This window comes from Simochromis diagramma, unplaced genomic scaffold, assembly GCF_900408965.1.
Source record: "Simochromis diagramma unplaced genomic scaffold, fSimDia1.1 OVJJ01000321.1, whole genome shotgun sequence".
Classification (NCBI taxonomy): domain Eukaryota; kingdom Metazoa; phylum Chordata; class Actinopteri; order Cichliformes; family Cichlidae; genus Simochromis; species Simochromis diagramma.
The window spans coordinates 15,025,632-15,046,668 of record NW_024386772.1 but is presented as its reverse complement, the minus strand read 5'-3'; the positions used below and the strand labels follow the sequence as shown (position 1 = coordinate 15,046,668).

Genomic DNA, 21,037 nt, shown 5'->3' with positions numbered 1-21,037 from the left:
TTCGTAGGTGCTGTAGGTGCGTAAAAGCAAAAAAAAAAGAAAAGAATATTAGCTTGTTGCTTCATGGTTGCCAGGTAACGTGATGGCATCATGATATATCATGAATAACTGAACTTTTGTGGATAGAAATTAGATGTTCATGTAAAAAATTATACTGTGCTTTCATTAGGAGCTAGATATACATAAACGCCCATTCTTAGGTGGTTGCTAAGCAAGATGATAATGTCTCAAATAGCTGATACACTGCACATGTGAACCTTCAAGGACCAAAGATGTGCCTGTGTGCAAAGTTTTCAAATTCTGATCATATACAAGGACTTTGCAGGAAAAGCAAATAAACACACAGCCAAAGGGATTTCCTTTATTACACTAAGATACTGAACCAGTCAGGCATAACATTATGATCACCTGCCTAATGTTGTGCTGGTTCCCCTTTTGCTTCCAAAAGAGCAAAAAAAACCAACAACCAGCAATAACTTTATTTGGCAATTTGAGCTAAAGTCTTTTGGATCGGACCACAAGAGTCAGCCTTCGCTACCCACATGCATCTATGAGCCTTGGCCCGCCCATGAACCCATCCATGGTTCACCACTGTCCCTTCCTTGGACCGCTTTTGATAGATGCTGACCACTGCAGATTGGGGAACATCCCACAAGATCTGCAGTTTTAGAGATGCTCTGACTAAGTCATCTAGCCATCACATCTTAGCCCCTAAATCATACATATCTATATGCTTCCCCATTTTTCCTGCTTCTAATGACGAAAATGTTCACTTGCTCCCTATTATATCCCACCCAATAAGAGGTGGAACAATGAAGAGATAATTAGTGTTATTTACTTCACCTACCAGTGGTCATAATGTTTTGGCCAATTAGTGTATAACACATCAGTGTGCATCAATTACTGTTTCTTCAAAAAAAGGTGGAAATTTTATCTTTTTAATTAGTTTCTTGATATTATAATTCCACATAATGTTAGGTTTTAAAACTGCTTGCAATTTGAATATCTTCCTAATTTCAGTGGATTCTTATCATGTGTGCACGTGCCAATTTGTTTTGTTTGGAGCATGAGATGAACTGGGACAGCAGGCCTGCTTTGGGGGAACAATTTGTTTGCTTGTTAGCTTTAAGATCTTGTTTTATTTAGATGCACAAATCTGGCAGTGGCATGAACTCCAGCTCAGTGCCTCTGGGAAGAGGGGCACACGCCAAATGAAGCTCTTCCAATTGAGCTCACTTGGTGAGCCTTCTACACCATTCAAGCACAAGCCAAAGAAATATGTTTCATTTGTTCAATTTATTACTTTGTGTATTTTTTTACTGCTAAGGACTTTACTTTTTTCTTTTTTAAAATCATATAACAAGGTTAAACAGAACATATTTCCCTTTTTTCTGTCAGTCAAAAAGTATAGATTTTACAATTTGAACTCAATAGCACCTTCGGAGTTGGGGAGAAAGTCTAGTCCCAGATATAAGTGCCAGCTGCAGAAATTGCTGTAAATCTTTTGTCCCTGTGAAATTATAAATAAAATATGTTTCACTAAATAGAAAAAAAAATCACCTCTGAGAAGACCAGCTGGTGTGTTTTCACTGCACAATTTCCACAGCTGTGAGTTTTTACTTCTGGACAATAAATAACCAAAACCTTTTTGAACATAACAAATTAATCAGTGGATGAAAATTGCTGCTCTCTAAAATAGAATTTAAGGGAACATAATGGAATAAGAACAGGCTTGGTTAATCCTTTAACATCACAACTCAAAATTACCCCATTACAAGTCAGAAAGACATTTACATTGGTCATCAAGGGAGGATCTGTGAGTGACCCAGCAGGGATCTTCCACTGATCTGTACAGAACCTGTGATGAACCAAGTGGAAATCTAGGTTAATTTCCTTTTGATTCATGATTCGTGTGGCTTACATGTATCTAAATATGCATTAAAATAGATTTCTGATAATCAAACAAACAATCCAATTAATCTGAAAGCCTAAAATGTCTGCAGCTCTGTGCAGCAATTATTTCTTTCTTGTGATTTTATTTATATATAGTAGAATGTACAAATCCTGACAAACAAGCTATTACTTGCTACTTGCTGTTTGCTTCAAAAGCAACATGCTGTCAAAGACTCCAAATATCCAAGCGCATTTAAAAAGAAATAAACAAGATGATAGCTTGATAAATATGCCAACACATTTGGGCATTATGTGACTTTTATTATGTGGGAAGTACATTTCCTTCTGAAACAGAATTTCGAGGAAGCATTTTGGGTTGGATTTATTTTTTTCCTCTGATGCCAGTAACCAAAAACAGAGTTACAGTAAATGACGACTTTATGCTCACGCTTCAATTAAGGTTTCCATGGACACCGCTCCAGCTCCATATTACCCTGTGACTCTTGGATGTCAAAGCAGGAATTTACAAGCACCTTTTCTGACTGTAACAATGCCACTGAAAGACTTCTGACCTAAATGACAATTTTCCATGTTTCTATAAATTTTATAAGAAATAGAAAGGACTCACCCGCTACCACCTCAACAATAACAACAATAATAGTCATGGCTAATTCACAATTAAAATTAATTTCTTGTATTTCTTCAGTTCGAATAATGTTTGTCTAAAACACTCGTTCCTTCATCCCTCTATTGAATGTCCCAGTTTAATTTACCCAATTCCTTATTTTGATAATGATCTAAAAGAACACATCAAGCACATGCAGTAGGAATACATACCCATTGCCCTCCGTGTGATATAGGATGCACAATGTTTCAGGTAGTTCCAACGCCCTCTGGCTGTGTGCGGGGGACTTGCAGCCTTACAGGGTTTCAGCATACAGCTTTTTATCCCCGAAGCTCGCCTTTCATGTCACTAGTGCTACTTGTATGTGCAGACGCAGCCAATCTCTTCCTCATGACGCCACCGAGGTTGGGCTCAGAGGGCTTCGATCATAATATTTAACACACCCACTCTGGATGGACACTTGGAAGGAAGACAAGGCGGTGCTGAGAGGAGAAATCACAACCAGGATCCCACACACCTGCCGGCCAGCCTGCCAAGCCAGTCTCTGATTTGACTTCAGCGACGTTTGCAGACAGCAGCAGCTTTGTGAAGAAGCGGGGCAGCATCCAGGCATCTTGCAGCGGATCACCTGTTATTTGGGGTTTTTTTGTTTTTGTTTTTTATTATTATTGTTATTATTATTCCTCTTTCTGTTTCTAAATTGATCGTAAATGTTAGGAAACCTGTGCTTTTGTGGACTACGTTATATCAGAGTCATCCTGTTACTTTCCTCTGAAGACAGTTATGACGCGGTTGACATCTCACTCCGTGCTGGCAGCGACACAGGGAAGCAGATTTGAAGAAGACTATTGATGCTTTTAGCAGGACCCCACTCCCTTCTCTTAGCCTAAGATACATCTTCAGTGAGATTTATTTAGTCACTCGTCCTCCTGACACTATAGGCTATCCTGCTCAACAAGGCAATGAATGAAGAGCACTTCCTGAGCCAGCAAAGTATCCGGGTTTTTACAATGTGTTGGTCTTTCCACCTGTCTGGGAATGAATCGTTGGGACTGTTTTAAATATTAAACACCGCACATAAAATGGGCTTTTTAAACATAGGCTGACGCTCATTATGTGTGGAGCGATCATAGAGAATTCCCAAAGTAACATCGTTGTCTCGTCCTCAGAAAACAGTGTTAGACACCAATGTCGGTGCTGTAGCTAAGGTGCGCTTAAAGCTTGCTATAAAATATATATTTATAGAGGCTAAACATGATCTTGTTTCGCAAATTCAGAGTCCTGATACTTATGGTGTTTTTGGTTGCGTGCACCATGCACATCATGATAGACTTGTTACCAAAACTAGAGAAGCGGGCGACGGGAGCGGAGAGCGGGGACGGCGGCTGCCAGTGCGCACACCACACGGGCGGGGAGTCGCAGGGCTGGGGGAAGCAGCGAGCCAGGACGGCGGCTGAAGCCGGCTGGCCTAATAAGCACACGCTGCGAATCCTGCAGGATTTCAGCAACGAGCCGAGCTCCAACCTCACATCGCATTCCCTGGAAAAGATCACCACCGCCGGGGACAGGGCGGACTCTTTCCGGCGGATGAAAACGTCGGCGGGGAAGGCAGATGACCACAAGCCGCTGATGGGAGACGCAAGCGGGGGTCGGACCGTCCCTTCCCGTGCTGTCTCACGACTTTCTCGCCTGTTTGAGCATCCTTTATACAAGGTTGAGCTTCCGCCTCTCACGGACGATGACACTTTGTTTAACGTCAACAACGACATCAGGTTTTATCCCAGAGCAACAGGGAACCAGGGATGGTAAGCCGACGAGATTTAAATTAAATTTGTGTGATTTAAACGGGTCCATGAACAGTTACAGTGCTCTGACTTCAACATGTTTGCTCTATTAAGAAGTCATTTTGTCACCCAGGTCTTTTACTTTTATATAAGGTTTAAAATTGCTCCTGTTCCATTCTATCATGTCCATTCAGAACAACAAATCTATTTTATTTCCTTATCAGTCTTCACCTCTCTCTCTATCTATTTTCTTTGTTTGAGCACCCAACTTGGCCTCTGCTTTCCATCATGCTGGATTTTGTTTTCTTTTCATTGTCTTGGATTATCCATAGCCAGCCAGGCAGCATTTTGTTTTTTGTAGTTTGTTTTTTTAAAAACCATCTGTTATAAGCTTGTATTGTTCTTTGTCTACTCCTTCACCATCACTTATACCTTCCCACTCTTCTCCTCACTTGCTTGTCAGGCACAATGAGGACGGAAACGAAGACGAAGAGGAGTTCTCTCCAACTGAAGAGGTGACAGCAGAATCCTACCCCAACTGGCTGCGATTCCACATCGGGATCAACCGCTATGAGCTCTACTCCCGACACAGCCCTGTGCTGGATGCCCTGCTGAAGGACCTGGTCACACAAAGGATCACCAGCGTAGGTGAGTCAGTCAGCTATGCTGAAAAGGTGTATGTGTGGGTGTGTGAAGTTGAGGATTTGATGGGGTCTGCAGTTAAACTCTTTTATCTGGTCTGTGTTGATCAGTTTCTAACTGTTAGATTCTGTCCTGTCATTTTGGCCTACAGCAGCAATGTCCCAACTAACTTAAAGATATTTTCCCTAATTATACTCAAGGTTCAATGTTATACTAATGTGTGGAAAATGCAACTTGGGAAGTCTTTTTCACCTTGGCATGAACAAAAAAAAAAACAACTTTGGCATAAAATTTGAAAACTGTAAAAAGTGGAGAGCCTCTGGACCTGCTTGTTTTTGTAATGACTCCTAAATTGTTTGAAGTGTAACAATTATATAATCAGGATTTTTGATAGAAATTCATTTGACACTCTTACACTGGAAGGATAGTGTTGTATTCAAATTCCCTTTAGTTTTTTGTTCCATTCAATCACAGTATTTCACTGAGATCTGCATTGTGTCACTACAAATTAAAGTGGAGCACCAGGATTTTTTTTTTATCTGAGAAAAAATAATAAATAAAAAGTTGTAGGGCTTTTTTTTTTTCATCTTAAATCAGACAAGCTTAATAACTGGGAAAAACTGGAAGAAACATTTGAGGAGAACTTCCTCCCCATCAACTCTGAATGTCACAACATTGTTTTCATTTCTAAACACCCATTACTCTCTTTTGGAAATGCTTTTCTTTTAAAGCAGATTATAAATGAGCGCAACAGTAAGAGCTGCTAAAAAAGTTGTTGTTTTCTCTATGTAATGAGATCAGATGTTATAAGGCAGATGTGCATTACATTGTTACCACTGTGGCCAAACTTCCTTTGAGTAAATGTGAGTAATAATCATGACCACAATCCCAAACTGAGACCATTTGTTCCCCTTTTAGGATGAAAATTTTTGTCGAGGTGTTTCTGATGTTTTTGTTGTTGTTCTTGTGGGGAATGTTAGTTACTTATGCCTATTTAGCCTCCAATACTTGTTGTATTTGTCTGGTGTCTCAATATTACTACATCCTCGTTCTCTCAAAGAACACTCACAATTTCTCGTTCTACACATCTCCTTCACTTTAGCACTCTCTCTGCCTTTAACCCTTCTTTTCTGTTTTTCAACAAAAGACAATATAATTGCTCAGGGCCAGACATACCTACAAAGATACTGTTTGTCTGCAGTGAAGCAGTGCTCTATGTCTGTGTGGCTTTATGTGTATTTATATGTCTGTGTGTGTGTGTGTGTGTTTGTGTTAGTGTGCACGCCCTGGAGGCATGCATTAAAACATTTGTGCCCCATAATTAGCACAAACACTTAGCTCTCTCAACAAAATGACAAATCAGACACAGCATTAGAAAGTTTTCTTCATCAGCATTTTCTCCTCACTAGTGCCCCGCCCCCCCCACCCCCCCTTTCTTCCCTCCTTTGTGTCTGTCTCTCTGTTGGGGCAGGCTGTGGCCTTTTGTTCAGTCTTCAGCTGCACTCATAAATCATACGCACAGTAACATGAGGTGATACAGGTGAGAGCAAGATGGATTTATCATTGCCGCATGAGAGGGGGAATCTCAGAGCGTTGGGCGAGGCCTGGAGCATATCTGAAAGACCTGCGAGCAGGAAGGTGTAGAGAATAAGACAGCGACATCGATTCACTTGTGGTCTCCTGGAGAAACAGAGCAAGATAGATGGTTAGATCAACACAAATGCATAGTCTCGGGCACAGCTGACACAGATGGGAGAATCTTAAGAATGTTTTGTTGTGGGTTTGTTGCTGTTCAAGTCATGTGTGATTGCACGTCAGTGCAGAGACAATCCAGTGAAACAATCAGCCAAGCTTTAGCGGGATTTTTCACTGCGGATTACCTTTTTCTAGTTCTCGATTAGAAGGTGGATTTTTATGAAGGCCTGCGCTGAGCAATGAATTCAAGAATTGTGGCTTATGTGTTCAAGGTCATGGCATTAAATCATAGTTCAGTCATTTGCAATCTCTTAAAGGTTTTAGATCCGTTGTATAGCTGCACCAAGTTTGAGGATTACTCTAGGGTGCTATTCACTTGACATGGCTTTAGCAAATCTGTCATATGTGAAGGCCAAATGCTCTCAGTGTATTTTTTTTGGCTTTGCATTCACTCAGCATTCATCCTCTGTCATAAAGAAAAGGCACTGACCTGAGGTTATGTAGGTTGTACTGTTGTGTGCAACAGTGTATGTAAAAATCCAAAAGCTTTTGAAAATGAGTCACGGTAAATGGAGAGGCTTGCCAGCACTGAGTATGATGAATTCAGACAGACAGAGCATAACAGAGAGAATGTGAATACAAGGATGACATAGCCAACTAAAAAGAGAGGGGGAAAAGCAGAGGAACACACCGTGAGAGCTCTGAGAGAAACAACAAGAGAGTCAATGAAGACAAAAGACAGCTCGGTGCAGGGGGTAGAGCACAGTCAGCTACTCAGCCAGCAATCCAGTCAGTAAGTGGGTCCACTACAGGGGGCTTATGTGGATATTGGGGTTAGGCAGAAGTGCTGTGTTGTGTAATATGATCAAGTTAATGCGCTGTAATAAATGGGCAAATACCCGAAAGCTTGTCCATTGTGACAGAAACACAAAGCAGTTGGGCAGGCCTGGCGGTCTCTTTGTTTGAGTCGAAGGAAAGCAGGAATCTCACAGTGAGCCTCCATCACCCTCTGGGAGACACCATGGACATGACTGATAGTCAGTGACATATGCCCTGGCTCATCTCCCTGAGTACAGGAGGTTAATTTGTGGGAATGAAAAGGGAAGTCGCTACAGTGAATCCAGTGTGCACAAGAAACTTGCTGACAATGTGTTCAATTCATGAAGGCTTACAGACAAACATCTGGTGAGACTCATGTTTCTTATATTATGTAGCTTGTAGCTAAACACGCATGGATGGAAGTCTACATTTAGGTCACTTTATTGGACAAACAGACAGATAGTGAGGGGTCGATTGATATGGAACAACAGGTTCAGGCATCCTGGAGTCAAACCATAATAATGTGCTATGTGCCTAAAATATTCTCAGCAATGTGCTCCTGTTGAGGCAGCGTGTGTGAACTTTATGTACTAAAATTGAAGGGGCTTCTTTTCCTCAATCACTGATATTTTGTCATTCTCAGAGCACCATGTTCTTCTAAAGTTGCATGCATGCTGCGAGAACACACAGTCGCTCTTTTTCATTCAGATAAACTGTCCGTTTCATGTTCAACCCTCTGTTAAATCCAGAACTAGCCAGAGTTTTTAGCAGATGCTCTTCATGCCACTTTTTGCTCTCGGTCACACCCAGCTCCTGACTGGCACGATTGCATTTACAGTGTCTAGGAAATTGGCCAGCAGATGTGATAGTTCTATTATGTGTTCATGCAAAATTACATTTTTCCATAATGGCAAATAACAAAACAGCTGTGCATGTTTTGTTTTGTTTTTGTTTTTTGAGTGCATCCATGTGTTTTTGCATGTATGCTTATGCCTCAGACAGTTTAGTTTAGATGCTGATCTAACAGCTCATTTTGTTTCCTCCCAGCCATGAAATCTGGAGGCACCCAGCTGAAGCTGATCATGACTTTCCAGAACTATGGACAAGCACTGTTCAAGCCTATGAAGTAAGTAACACAAAAGTCTGTTTGATACACTCAGTTTGATTTACCAGTTGCATATGTTTTAAAGAGGGCAACACAAAGTATCAGATGAATAAGTGCCAAGCACTGTCATTGCATCTCGCTGCGTGTTCACCTACACATCTCCCCTCCTCCCTCATTTTTTTGCGACCTTCTCCTGATGGGGAATTGTCTGTCTTCTTTTTTAATTAACATCAGCAGGCTTATGTGTTAATTAAAATGAGCATTGAGCCATCGTGAAGGCGTCTTTGGGGAGGCATACATACTGGCAATGGCACATTGCATTTGAAAAAGAAATACCCCCACCCCCTCCCTCAGCTGTCTGAGTTTTGCCCAATGAATTCCCATGGCGACATGGATAAACAGCGTCCAGGCCAACTGGGCTGCGATCAGAAGTAATTGCTCACGAGCCAGGTTTGATTGCTATGAAACGCTGAATGGTTTTCTACATGAGAGCCTCAGTGGAGAGTATTAGATTTTGAGAGAGAGAGAGAGAGAGAGAGGGACAGAGGGAGGAAGGGAGAGAGGTAAAGCTTTACAAGTTCATAATGTCATAACTCAACAAATCGTACAGGTGTAGTTCAGGATGGTTCTTTATTTCAATTGTACCGAGCCCTTTACCACATAAGCCAAAGTCACATAAATAAGAGGAACAGTGAAGGATTAGGAAAGCAGACGTGTGAATGCAGTGCTAGCTTGACAATGAACTGTGAAAAGTTTGGAACTGTTTTCTTGGACTGATTTATGGTGAGAGAGCCTGCAACATGTTTTCAAAGTTTATTCAGCGAGTGCAGGTGTTCAAACTCTTCATTTGTCTTCTTTTTACATTAGGGTAGTGGCACTCTGTGTGCTCAAACAACTGGTCATTGTGTCCCAGCTTGCCAAATTATTTCAAGGTCAATTAGTGGATGAACTTTAGAACATGTGGCACTGTTTGCAAAATTAGCCTCAGAGAATATGTGGTTCAAAGCACAGCGGTCTGAGTATGTATTTTAAACACAGCAGGAGCCAACACCCAGCAGGCATCATCTAGTCATAGTCAAGTAAACTAAGTTCGGTGATTACCCTGGGTTTCTATGTGTCTGGCTGGGTAAATCTGATATTACTGGTCTAATCATTCAGGGGCTGCTGCTAGGTAATACGGGCGCTTGCATGGGTAGTATCTAAGTTTAATGAAGTAATAAGTCAAAGGAAAGGGGAAGCTTAAATATTGTCAGCAGGGTTTTGAAATGTTACACCATCCACCAAACTTTAAAATGCTAAAGAATCTGTGATTTCTTAAAGTAGATAAGTAAAGCAGTCAGTTGCCATCAGAAACAGTTTTGACAGTTTCGGAATCACATGCTACCGATTCCCACGGCTCCTTATTTAGCCTGTCATATTTTTTATTCAAGCCTCTTGCTTTGACTGTCACAAACTGTCTCAACTGTTTACAGATGTTATACAAAATTCCACAGAGCGAAAATACAAAAATATCAGTGCTTACTGAGAGTCGTAATGTAGAAACATAACCTTTGTCTCTGCTTTTGTTCAAGCACGGTGTGGCATTTTGTTGTTTCTGTCAGTGCACTGATGTGTCCCACTTTTATTTTAGGAACCAGTGCATTCTGGGTACAGTAGTTCAGTGCTTTCTTGTGTCGACTTGTTTTTCTTCACCTGTCCCTTTGTGCAGCATCAAGTGGTGCATCAGAGAGACTTTGATGTTTCAGGCCTCCTTTGAGCCAAATGCAAATTTCTACACTGCCATAGGCCAGGAGCTTGCACAAGCTGACAGCTTGCCAGACACCTCCACAAGATTTTTTTTTTCCTGTGCAGAAAAATTGTCAGAGGTTTTTTTTTTTTTTTTTAAATCTGTCTAACTGACTTTATAATTATGTTTGATGATTTAAAGTATGATCCCAGATTGGAGTAGAAGGTGCTAATTTAGTCTTCAAACTACAATTTGTTTTTCCCCACAAAAAGATGTCATTACTTTTCCCTTTAAAGAGACAAATGTGTGTAATATCCTGCATTACCAAGCATGTACAGATGTCCTTGGTTTGGGTTGTTGTAAATCATATCTAGAGCCAAACGGATATGTAAGGCCGGAGTTTTAAGGCCGATATTGATATCAGTATTGGGAGATTCCAACACATCGGGTGATATTTTATTCTTTAAAACATAAACAGATTTTTGTAACATTTGTTATGTGTACTTATTTATTTACTTGTTTACACTCTGCTTGACTCTGCTCAGCTGGTTGTTGTGTTTATACAGTAGCATACCAGGCAAGTTGCAGAGTACCCCCTGGTGGACAAACTCTGCAACGTCAGCACTAATAACGTGGTTGAATGGTGTTTCTACCAACTCATCTTTACTTTTTAAATTTTCATTTATCAGTCATTTTAAATGCCGATACCAATAGATCGACACTTAGTCTTTTATCATATGCAAGACATACTTGTCTCCAAACAGACATGTCTCCAAATAAGTATGAAATGTATGAGTCAAAAAGAGTCCAATTTTGGTGGTGTAACTTTGTGGCCATCTTTCCTGTAGCCAGTGAAAATTGATAGAAAATAGACTAAAGAAACTGAAGTTAGGAATATAAGATGGTTGTAAGATAAAATGTTCTAAGGCTGTTATGGAAATAGGGGAAACTGGCTTGTGAAAAGACGGAGTACTGACAATGGAAGACAAATGAGTAGTTGTGGTAATCCAGAGGGTTGGGGCGAATTTGTACTGCCAACCTGTCAAAGAACTGGGTCCTCCAGCTAGAGCCATGTTTACAGGCTGAGAGAAAATACTCCATGCCAAACCTCCATGTCTGTCTGGCTTATGTCCCTGGTGCCTATCCTTCCTATTCCCTGTCAAGATCCCGGTTACAGTGTGTATACAGAGCTATAATGTTTATGTAATGCTAAATAGATTTGTCAAATGGAGGTTTGAAAGTTTGAGAGAGGAGGTAAAAGCCTCTGATATGCAAAGAAAGAATTGATTTCTCCTTCACATCCTATCTGACAGCTCTGTTTCGACTCCCTCCCTTTGATGTTGTTGATAGTCTCACATTTCAGAATGGTTTCAGAATTGCAAGAATGATACTGATTACCTTTGATAATGTACAAACCTCAGTCCTGTTGAGAGCTGTTTTATGGAGGCATAAGTTTCACTACATGTCAACACATGAGCTACAAGATACTGTATATAGGACAGGCATTCAGCAACCACAGGGAATCTGAATATGTCCTCATCTGCATGAACTGAATCAAATTTGACAAGCTTTGGCTCTTAGCGTTAGTAAAGCCAACATGGTTGGCTCGGAAGCCTCATAGCTGCAACACCCAAGAGGCTGTTTGGTTTTTATCATCCAAAGGCTGTTTTATAACCACAGGTTCATTGTAGGCCATCATCATCCTCATAGCTGCTGTACGCCTACTGTTAAGTTATAACTGATATTTCTCTATGGATCCTCTCTGCAGATGGAGAATTCTATTAGGGCTAAATCCATTTAATGTCCTCTAAAGAAAAAAAAACTTCTTGCTGTTCTTGTTATTGATTTGACTGCAAAAGATGAATAATTTTACTATTGATTTACATTTATTCTTGTAAAGTGCTGAAGGGTATTGTTCAAAAACAGATGGCTTGTCATTGTTGTGGGAGTTTTAATGCTGGACACTGCCTCAAATAGTTCCCTTATACAAACCCAACTATTAATAGCTATTATAGCTATTTTCTGTAATTTAAACCAAAAAGAGACAACAATTATGTTCATTGACTCAGATAATGAGCATCTTTATACCAACTGACAGTTCACTAGCAAGGACTCCGACCACAGATGTGGATGACAAAAGTTTAATAATGATTGCAAAGAGCTAGGCCTGAAGCTGATGTTTGGGAAAGGCTTCATTGAGGATCGGGCCCAGGTCCTGATACATTTGAGAGAGTCTAAAAATCTGATAACAAGAAGAGGAAGAGGGGACCATGCAAACAACAAGAAAGGGGTGTGTGGTATAAATGCAAGTAGGACTTTGCAGACGTATACCTAGAAGGGGGGGGTTGGGGGTGCAGTCCAGCTCCTGAAAAGGTAAAGTATTTTCAACAAATGCAGGTTAATAGATTTGTTTATGCTTGCAAGCATGAACTCAAAGTGCACACCTGTAACTATGAGCATAAACACAAAAAACCCTCTGTAATTCAACACCATGACTTAACTGAAGCCTTTTCAACAATTTTGGTGGAAAAGGCAAAAACTACTTTTGAGATCTTATCAAATTTTCTTGGTCTTGGGTTGTTCCTTTGTAAACATAGCCACTGTGGGCTCGAGAATACTGCTGGCTCTAATAAGATGGACAGATATTGAGAGGTGCAATCTGAGCTCAAGGTTCTGTGAACAAACACAAATCAGGCATGTTACTACAGACAGATGTTCAGATAGCTGTAGCGCACACACACGCACGTACGCATATTTGCAGACAAGCTGCAAAGAGAAGGACTCTTTGGGGGTTATAGAGTTCGTGCTCCTGCCATCAGGGACGGCTGGTACTGGAAAATCCGCGAGCAGTGAGCCAAGCTGCAGCTGTAACCACTCACTCAGAGCTGTGGGTATATTACGGAGAAGGTGATGACTGCAAGGCCACACTCTGCCTGCACACACAAAAGAAAACTAGCTCATTCACTTCCTACCACTCACCATTTAGCACTTCCCTAATGATTTTCACTGTGACAAGTCAAAAAGCCTTGAAGCGCAAAGAGAGACTTTAAATGTGATGAAACGTCAAATCTTTTCACATTAACACCCCTGTCGTCTCGTCCGTGATGAAGTTTTCTATGATGATTCTGACCTCAATCTTGCATATTATGAAAAGCTTCAGCTGAGTTGTCAAATCTATCTTTTCACTTGCTGATAGGTTATGTAAACTTTAGCTGCATGATTTAGTGGCTTCATCAGCCCTTTCATATGAAGGGCACTTGGCAGGGAGGGATTCATCAGGTTTTCAGCTGCCCCTGCAGCACTGTCTTAGGTGCCAGGGGACAGAGCAGCACCTTGGGATGCCAAGTAATTTGTCTGACTGGGATGTTGCAATCAATGAGAAACTGAAAAGAGCTACTGTGGTTAGATTATAAGGGAACAGAAATAGAGGAGGCTATAAATTTCAAGTGAAGTGTGACGTACGCTCACTATGTAGTTTGTTTTGGAGGTTTCTTTCTTTGCTAAGTGTGTGTATGTGTCTGTGATTGGATTGTTTTTAATGTAAGAGTTTATAATTCATTCAGAATTATTTGTGCATCTATAGAATATTGAACAAACTGATATTCAAACCGTGTGTGTGTGTGTGTGTGTGTGTGTGTGTGTGTGTGTGTGTGTGTGTGTGTGTGTGTGTGTGTGTGTGTGTGTGTGTGTGTGTGTGTCAGAAGAAACACTATGAAAAATAATGTAAGATTTATGTGGAAAAGCTGATTGCATTGTGTCCAGCCAAAGAAACGGTTATATGTTGTGCAACATTATTGTACAACATTTCCGAGTTGTGTTGACATTCATGTTGATGCCATTGCTTTTTTTGTAATGTTGTGAAATTGGTTCGTTTTTTTTAAGACACATTGGAGTGCTATTAGTGTACAGATTAGTTTTTAAAGTGAAAAATTGAAAGCACTGAATCTCATTGTTCTGGTTTATTGTGCAAGTATTAGGCAAGAACTAGCTTCTGAAACAGACTGAAAAAACAATAGTAACTATTTTAGCACTTAGGATCTGCTGTAGTGAGATTTAACGATGCATGTTACCCAATTTGTGTATGATCAAAGTTCCATGTAATTTAGCAATAAATCAGCTTGCCTCTTGCTGATTGGCCACAAAGAGGCACAACACAACATAATAAAATACAACAATCACAGTGTTGCCCTCTGGCACATTTGCATGATCACAAAACCACTTAGCTCTTCGCTAATTAAAAGCACAAGTAACTGATCAACTTTCTCCCACTTCAAGCACTAAATTGGAAGGAAAATGCAAAGCTCCACCTAGTGGTTGGAGGTATTATCAAAGGTATCACTCCAGCTGCAAGCAGCCATCTACTGTAGAAGTGGCACTAAGTGTGGTCTTGTGCTGCTGTAGCAAAACTCCATCAAGGTTAATTTAGAGATGCGCTTCTGCATATCCTGGTTATAATGAGTGGGTATTTGACCTCTGACATTAACAAGGCATTTTCACCAGAGAAGCACTGCTCACTGGATATATTTCTATACCACCCTGACCATTCTCTGTAAACCATAGAGATGGTTGTTTGCGAAAGACTCAAACTCACCTGGCACCACCAACCATGTCAAAGTCACCTAAATCATCTTTTATCTAACTTTAAATATCAGCCGGCTATTTTAACCATGTCTGCATGGCTAAATAAATTTAGCTGCTGCCATGTAATTGGCCTATTAGACATTTGTACTAACAATCAGTTGAAAAGGTGTACCTAACAAAGTGGCCATTGAGTGTATATATGGACGTTTAGGAAACAGTGGCATAGGACATTGAAAAAGATTCCAAGTTTTGCACAACAAGCAACGGTACTTGGAATAAAGTGTACTTTTTAAGCCTATTTTACCTTTAAGTGACTGTTGTCTAAATGTATAGCAGTACCACTGAAGTAGTAAATGTACTTGTAATTTCTTCTCCTGCTATAAAACTTTACATTATTCTGTATCATAAGCTGAGGAACTCAAACACAGAGAAATATATTGTACTCTGCAAACGACATCTGCTATCAAACGTTATCTGGAGGGTTCTAACTGTCTTTTATGTTTCATTGTCTACACACACACAGATATACACGCTCAGTATTACCGTGTCAGGCATTCACAACATCTGTTTTTCATGCAGCTTTGTACTCGCAGCCAGGCAGCCTGCAAGGGCCTGAACCCAGCGGTTCTTCTTTAGGCTCTGAGCATGTCTGACTCCTTCTGTAGGTCTTTAAGATTAATTTGTTCTTTAAGCCGTTTTAATGTGGCTCAGGATTGCTTATATTACAGAGGCTTTTTCTGCTTTCCCTTTCTCTATACACCTCTTTTATCCCCTATCCCCCCTTTCTTCATTAGATGTTGTATCAAAAACTTTGTGTAGTCAAGCTTCGGGCTGATACTATCATAAAAGTTAATACTAAACACGGATTTCTATCTCATACATACATTTCCAGTATTTTTCTTTTGCCCTCAGATTTGCTCTGATTCATATTTTTCTTTTCTATGAAAGCAAAACCCCTTAAAGAAATTCTCAGTTTCTCAGCTACACACTGTGTTGAAGCAGAAAATGTGGGTTATTTATATTTAGACGTTCAAATTCAAAGTCTCTCTCTCGATGTGTGTCTGTGTGCTGTGTAATCAGTGTGTGGGCTCTTTGATAGGTTGACCTTTTGTAGGCTGTGAGATGAGCTGGTTAATTAGTGCTGTACTTTAACAGCTGTACAGCCACCTGCCTTCAGTAATTTATCACATTTTCCTAGTCATCAGCACACACTATAAGCGCTGTTTGAGTTGGGAATGTAAGATAGCTTAGTGAGGTCTTAGCAGAACATTTACTGTGAAATGATTTGATTGAAGTGTCAATCATTTCTGTGTGTTCTGTTTATTATCTAACTATGTCCCACCAATAAAGGAAGTGTTTGGGTGCCGCAGCACTTGCAGCTTTTCTGCATAATTACCACTGAGTCACTTAGTCTTCCATTTGTTTGCTGGACGTTCTCAAAAGAATCCACTTCTTTTCATGTCCCTCGTTTCTTCTCGTGTCTCGCTTACTTCTGGGTTCTGTCTCACTCCGGTGTCTATTCTCGATTCGAGAGGTCCGCAGTGTAGCAGCTGGCACCAAGCGGGCCTGCATGTCGTCTCAAATCTCAAGTAACTTATTTATTTATTTATTTGTTTTGACAGGCACACTCTTGTAGGCTCCCAACACAGACACTAAAACGCAGAGGACCGTCTTATTTTAGACTCCCGAGTCTTAAACTCCCTCCCCTTCACGTCCTCCCTGCTCACGCACACAAACTTCACATAAAGACTTCTCTCATGAATGTTTTACTAGGTCAACTCCTGAGGAAGTCTTGTTTTCATCACCACCTCTCCCTCCCTCCCTGTCCATCCCTCTCTCTGTCTCCACCTTCCATCCGCGCTCCTTTTTGGACTTGTTTGTTTGATTCGCTGAGGCAGTACTAATCCTCGGCTTGTCACTCGCCTCTGTTTAGAGCCTCTCTGCTCTGTATTTTTAGGTTCTCTCCATTTTCTCTCTCCCTCTCTCTGTTTAACAAGTGTTTAGGCACTCACAGCGTAATGAGGCAGAGCTGCGAGTAGCCTAATCGTAATGCGATTACAGGCCAGCCGAGTTGCAGGAGATGATTGATGTTTGATTGCTTAAATGGTCATGTGTTGTTGTTTTTTTAACCACATTGCAGCAACGGCACATTCTCAGCTGTCAGCAGTTAACTCAGTGACTAGAATGCATTACCATCATCCAAAGCCACGCTGTGAACACATTTACTCACTGTTACACTTCCTCATGAGACAGACCCTCATTTTTGACGAATAGGTTTTAAATTTAATGTGTAGATTTTTAAAAAAAAAAAAAAAAAGAAAGTAAATATTTGAATTTCAGACCTACTACAAGTACTTCTGCATCCTTGCCTCTAGGTTCAGCCAGTGCATGTGCTATACCACATACAAGCATATCATATTTTTGTAATTATGTATTCTTGTTGTGGCTCCTGACATTGCCACTGCTGTGCATGGCAATGTTGATCATGTGTGCTAGCATATCATTATAGTCCAAAATACTAGATGGGGGGAATTCCTAAGCTTCCCGCTAGGAATGTCGCTGCCGCATTTGTCTGGAACGCTGGAAATTCATTTCCCTTCAGGAGGTGATTTCTAGACATTCCAAATAAACATTTCGTCTTGAAGCAAGAAAAGCAGGCCAGGTGCTGAGTTCCTGTTGGGGTGCTTATTGTGCTATGAGCAGGAATAGCTGTTGAAATTACACAAAATTGCATTGTTTATCTTAATGAGTATGCAGGAGCATGGTGTTTGATTGAGGGAGCTTTGCAAGAGCTGATTGTCAACTAAATGCTTTGGTGACTCCACAATCTGTGACTAAGACCCAGCATTTATCTTAACACAAAAGATAACCACTCGCTGTGTGACATAAAATCTTCCAAGCCTTAACATTTTTAATCTCTGGTTTTGCTCTAATGGGAGTAATTGTTCAGGCTTAGATAGAAAGAGGACTATTCTTCTTCTGTTGTTTTCTTTTTTTTTTTGTTACAGCTGTTGGTGAATGACACAGAACACTTGCTTCATTCTTACTTTGTCACTAACTCAACTGTTGCCCTTTAACAATGGGACCACATGCATCGCACCACCCCTTACAACCGAGCACCGTGATTAGATAACGACCTTTCCCAGATAGATCTATCACAGTCCAGCTGAATGCCTCTCTGAACTGAATGAATGAAACAGTTCTTCAACAGAGAGACAGAGAGAAAGCACTGTAGCTCTGTAACTTGGGCCTTTTGTAATAGCACACACAGAGGTAATGCATCCATAGTTGGTAAGGCCTGTGCTTGTCTGGGCCTCTGCCATCCAAGGTGGCAAATAGACCATGTGTGACTCCTCTGTTCTACTGACAGAGGTCAGGAGAAGAGGAGGAGAACACAATCATTGTTTATCAATTATACTAGAGGAGGGAAGGAGGGTTCTCCCTGCCTTTGCCCATTGTCAGAGCAGGAAGTGGGAGGGGCTGCAGCCAGGTCTGGTTTCACCAAGAGGCAGGAATTTGATCCAGGGGTTTCCTGGGCGTCCTCCTCCCTTCTCACCCTCTTACCTTCCTTTTTGCAGCTCTGGCAGCAGTGATGCAAACAGAGGAGTCTCTGTGCTAAAGGTGTAGGGAGACTGAGGCAGTGCTGCTGCTGCTGCTGCTAGAAAGATTATTCACACAATGACTGCAACCTTAGATATCTGAGATCAGTCACTCTGATGTTTGTGTATGTGTAAAACTTTTTTTTATTTTACTTTTGAGAAAATAACATTCACATCTGTTTAATCTCCTCATGTTATACAACTTTTTGGGGAACAGAGCATCAGTAAATATAGACAGAGACTGGATGTATCCACAAACGGGGGCAGACTTACAATTTCACATGACAGCTGACCTCCAAGTGGACCCATCAGCTAGTGGTGCTTTGAGCCATGTCAGCATCCTAACAAGTTCATATTGACATCATAAGATGCTGACATAAGCTGCTGATAATTGGCAAGTATGGCATGGAGCTTGAATAAAGACACTATGTAACCAGCACAAAACAAAAAATACAGCAGTGGCTGATGAAGGTCATATTTTGCCTTAAAATGGCGCTAAAGGAAACTGAGTCCACCCGGAGGATGCAGTAATAGTCTTCACTATGAATTCTGTGGAATTATGTGGACATTCCGCTTATAATGGATGTAGTTGAGGAAGAATCCAGGCATAAAGTGATTAGGATTCCTCCTTTAGGCACCTTCTGCTGGGTTTCCCTATTATCCTTCATGGAATAGTATTGAGTAGTTCTTAAATAACAAAAATGTAAAAAAGAAAAAGAAAAGAAAAGAAGAAAAACCCTGATTATGGAGGAGTTGATTGACTTTGCTGTCTGTTTGGCCATAAATGTTGTAATTTATTCTCTGCATTCTGTGCAAAAGTACTTTTTCAGCCTGGGAGAGAAGTAAAGCAGTAAAGTAAAGTTCTTTATTGAACTTAGTAAAGGCTGTGTTTTGGGGTTTGGTGCTTGTGTTATTAAGTTAGTAAGGAAACTAACTTAAAAAATATAGGATTTTTCATGGATGAAAATCACAACGTGCTTCACAATAAAAATTATGAAATAAAGATATAACATATCCTAACAATGTAAAGCACCAGAATACAACATAAAACAACAAATGAAAAGCTTTTCTGTATAAAACATTTCTTCAGATGCTTTTCATAAGAGTCAGTGGAGTCTTTAAAGCGTAAAGCCCAATCCCCATGAGTTTTGAACTGAGTGTATGAAGCCAGCACCAACTTTTGATCTGTTCTGATCTTTTGTACCTTCTTCTAAGCTATATAGACAAGAAAGACCAATTAATGCTCAGAGAACACATCATTATCACTAGATGTTGCATTTGAACACAACTTGCAATATGATGCATGAGCAGTAATAAATAAAAAGAAAGTTTTAGAATATCTTGCTGTAATTCTTTCATTTTTATATTTGACCAAGTCCTCCACTTCTTTTTTTCTCGTTTTCATTAGTCTCATAAACCCATCGATGTCTCATTGGTGCACTTAAATATTTTGTTGTGTATCCTTTGAGCAATGTTTTCACTAGAAACTGAATATACAGGGGTCTACCCGAAACGCGTCCTTGGTTTTAGTGTGACATCTCCGCCTCACTCCTTTCACATATAAATTAACTCTTTTTATCCTCAAGTGTTTTGGATTTGGGCCATCCCACTTTAGCTCGTACACAAGGATAAAATGCAGCCCTTGGAACTGTTTTTCCAGTCCTTTCCCCACTTCCTCTTTTGCCGCTGTCACCCACTCATGACCACAATGACATCTCTCAGCCACCACTTAGCCTCTGATAGATGGTTTCTATTTAGGAAACGACATCTGACCACAAACCACTAAGCACAACAAGACTGTTGACAGGTCTAAATAGAAAAGTTCAGCTGTGGGAAAAACAAAGCACGCACACTGTTGGCTCGAATCGGGGGCCTCGCCCACAAAATAGCTTTCTGGATAGACTTTTTTGATTGCTTTTTTCGGCGTAGGTATCAAAGTTTTTAGCTTTATGTAGTTAGGTTTCACTCTGTGGTGGAGAAAGCACTGAAAATGACTGATAGGACCCTTAAAAACTGAGCTGTTTGTGATGGATGAACTGTTGGGGCTTGTAACTTTTAGCTCTGAACAGAACAGGTTGTTGTGAATCCCCCAAAGCTTCTCGAGTAATTAACAGTCACATTCATTGGGGAACTGAAAAAAACACAAAAAAAACATGGGAAAAAACCATGGGACTACTTAATCAAATCACATTCACGGTCATCCATCACTAACAAACTTCACATTGGACTAATTAGGAGAAATAGTACCAAATCCTTCAAGCTATTATAGACCAAAGTCTTCAGAGATTATCAAAAATAAACCGATGCCAAGTTTCTCTGTGGGTCTGCTGCTGTGTGCATGCATGTTTGTGGCTGTTTTAGTGTGTGTATATATGTTATCATCCAACAATCTTTACGGTGTGTTCACATTCAGTTTAAGTAAACACAGATGGGAAAGGGAGTGACTGGCCAGCAGCCACAGTGTCCTTCAGGAGAAAATCAGAAGACGGAGGATGAAGAGAAAAAGAAGAGGATGATGGGGATGTGTTTGTGGATACATGGATATTTGGGTTATAGCTAGAGCACCTT

The 21,037-nt window shown here is 40.6% G+C and overlaps 1 protein-coding gene across 1 annotated transcript in view; it reads left to right on the top strand.

The window, feature by feature from the left end:
* The first annotated feature begins 2,861 nt into the window (after positions 1 to 2,861).
* The window catches only part of fam20ca (FAM20C golgi associated secretory pathway kinase a), a 47,023-nt gene continuing 28,847 nt past the window's right edge, over positions 2,862 to 21,037 (top strand). Inside the window, exons 1-3 of the mRNA XM_040051709.1 lie at positions 2,862 to 4,323; positions 4,766 to 4,950; positions 8,506 to 8,584. Coding sequence (XP_039907643.1) covers positions 3,773 to 4,323; positions 4,766 to 4,950; positions 8,506 to 8,584 — 815 coding nt within the window. The 5' untranslated portion in view covers positions 2,862 to 3,772. The remainder of the gene's footprint in view (positions 4,324 to 4,765; positions 4,951 to 8,505; positions 8,585 to 21,037) is intronic.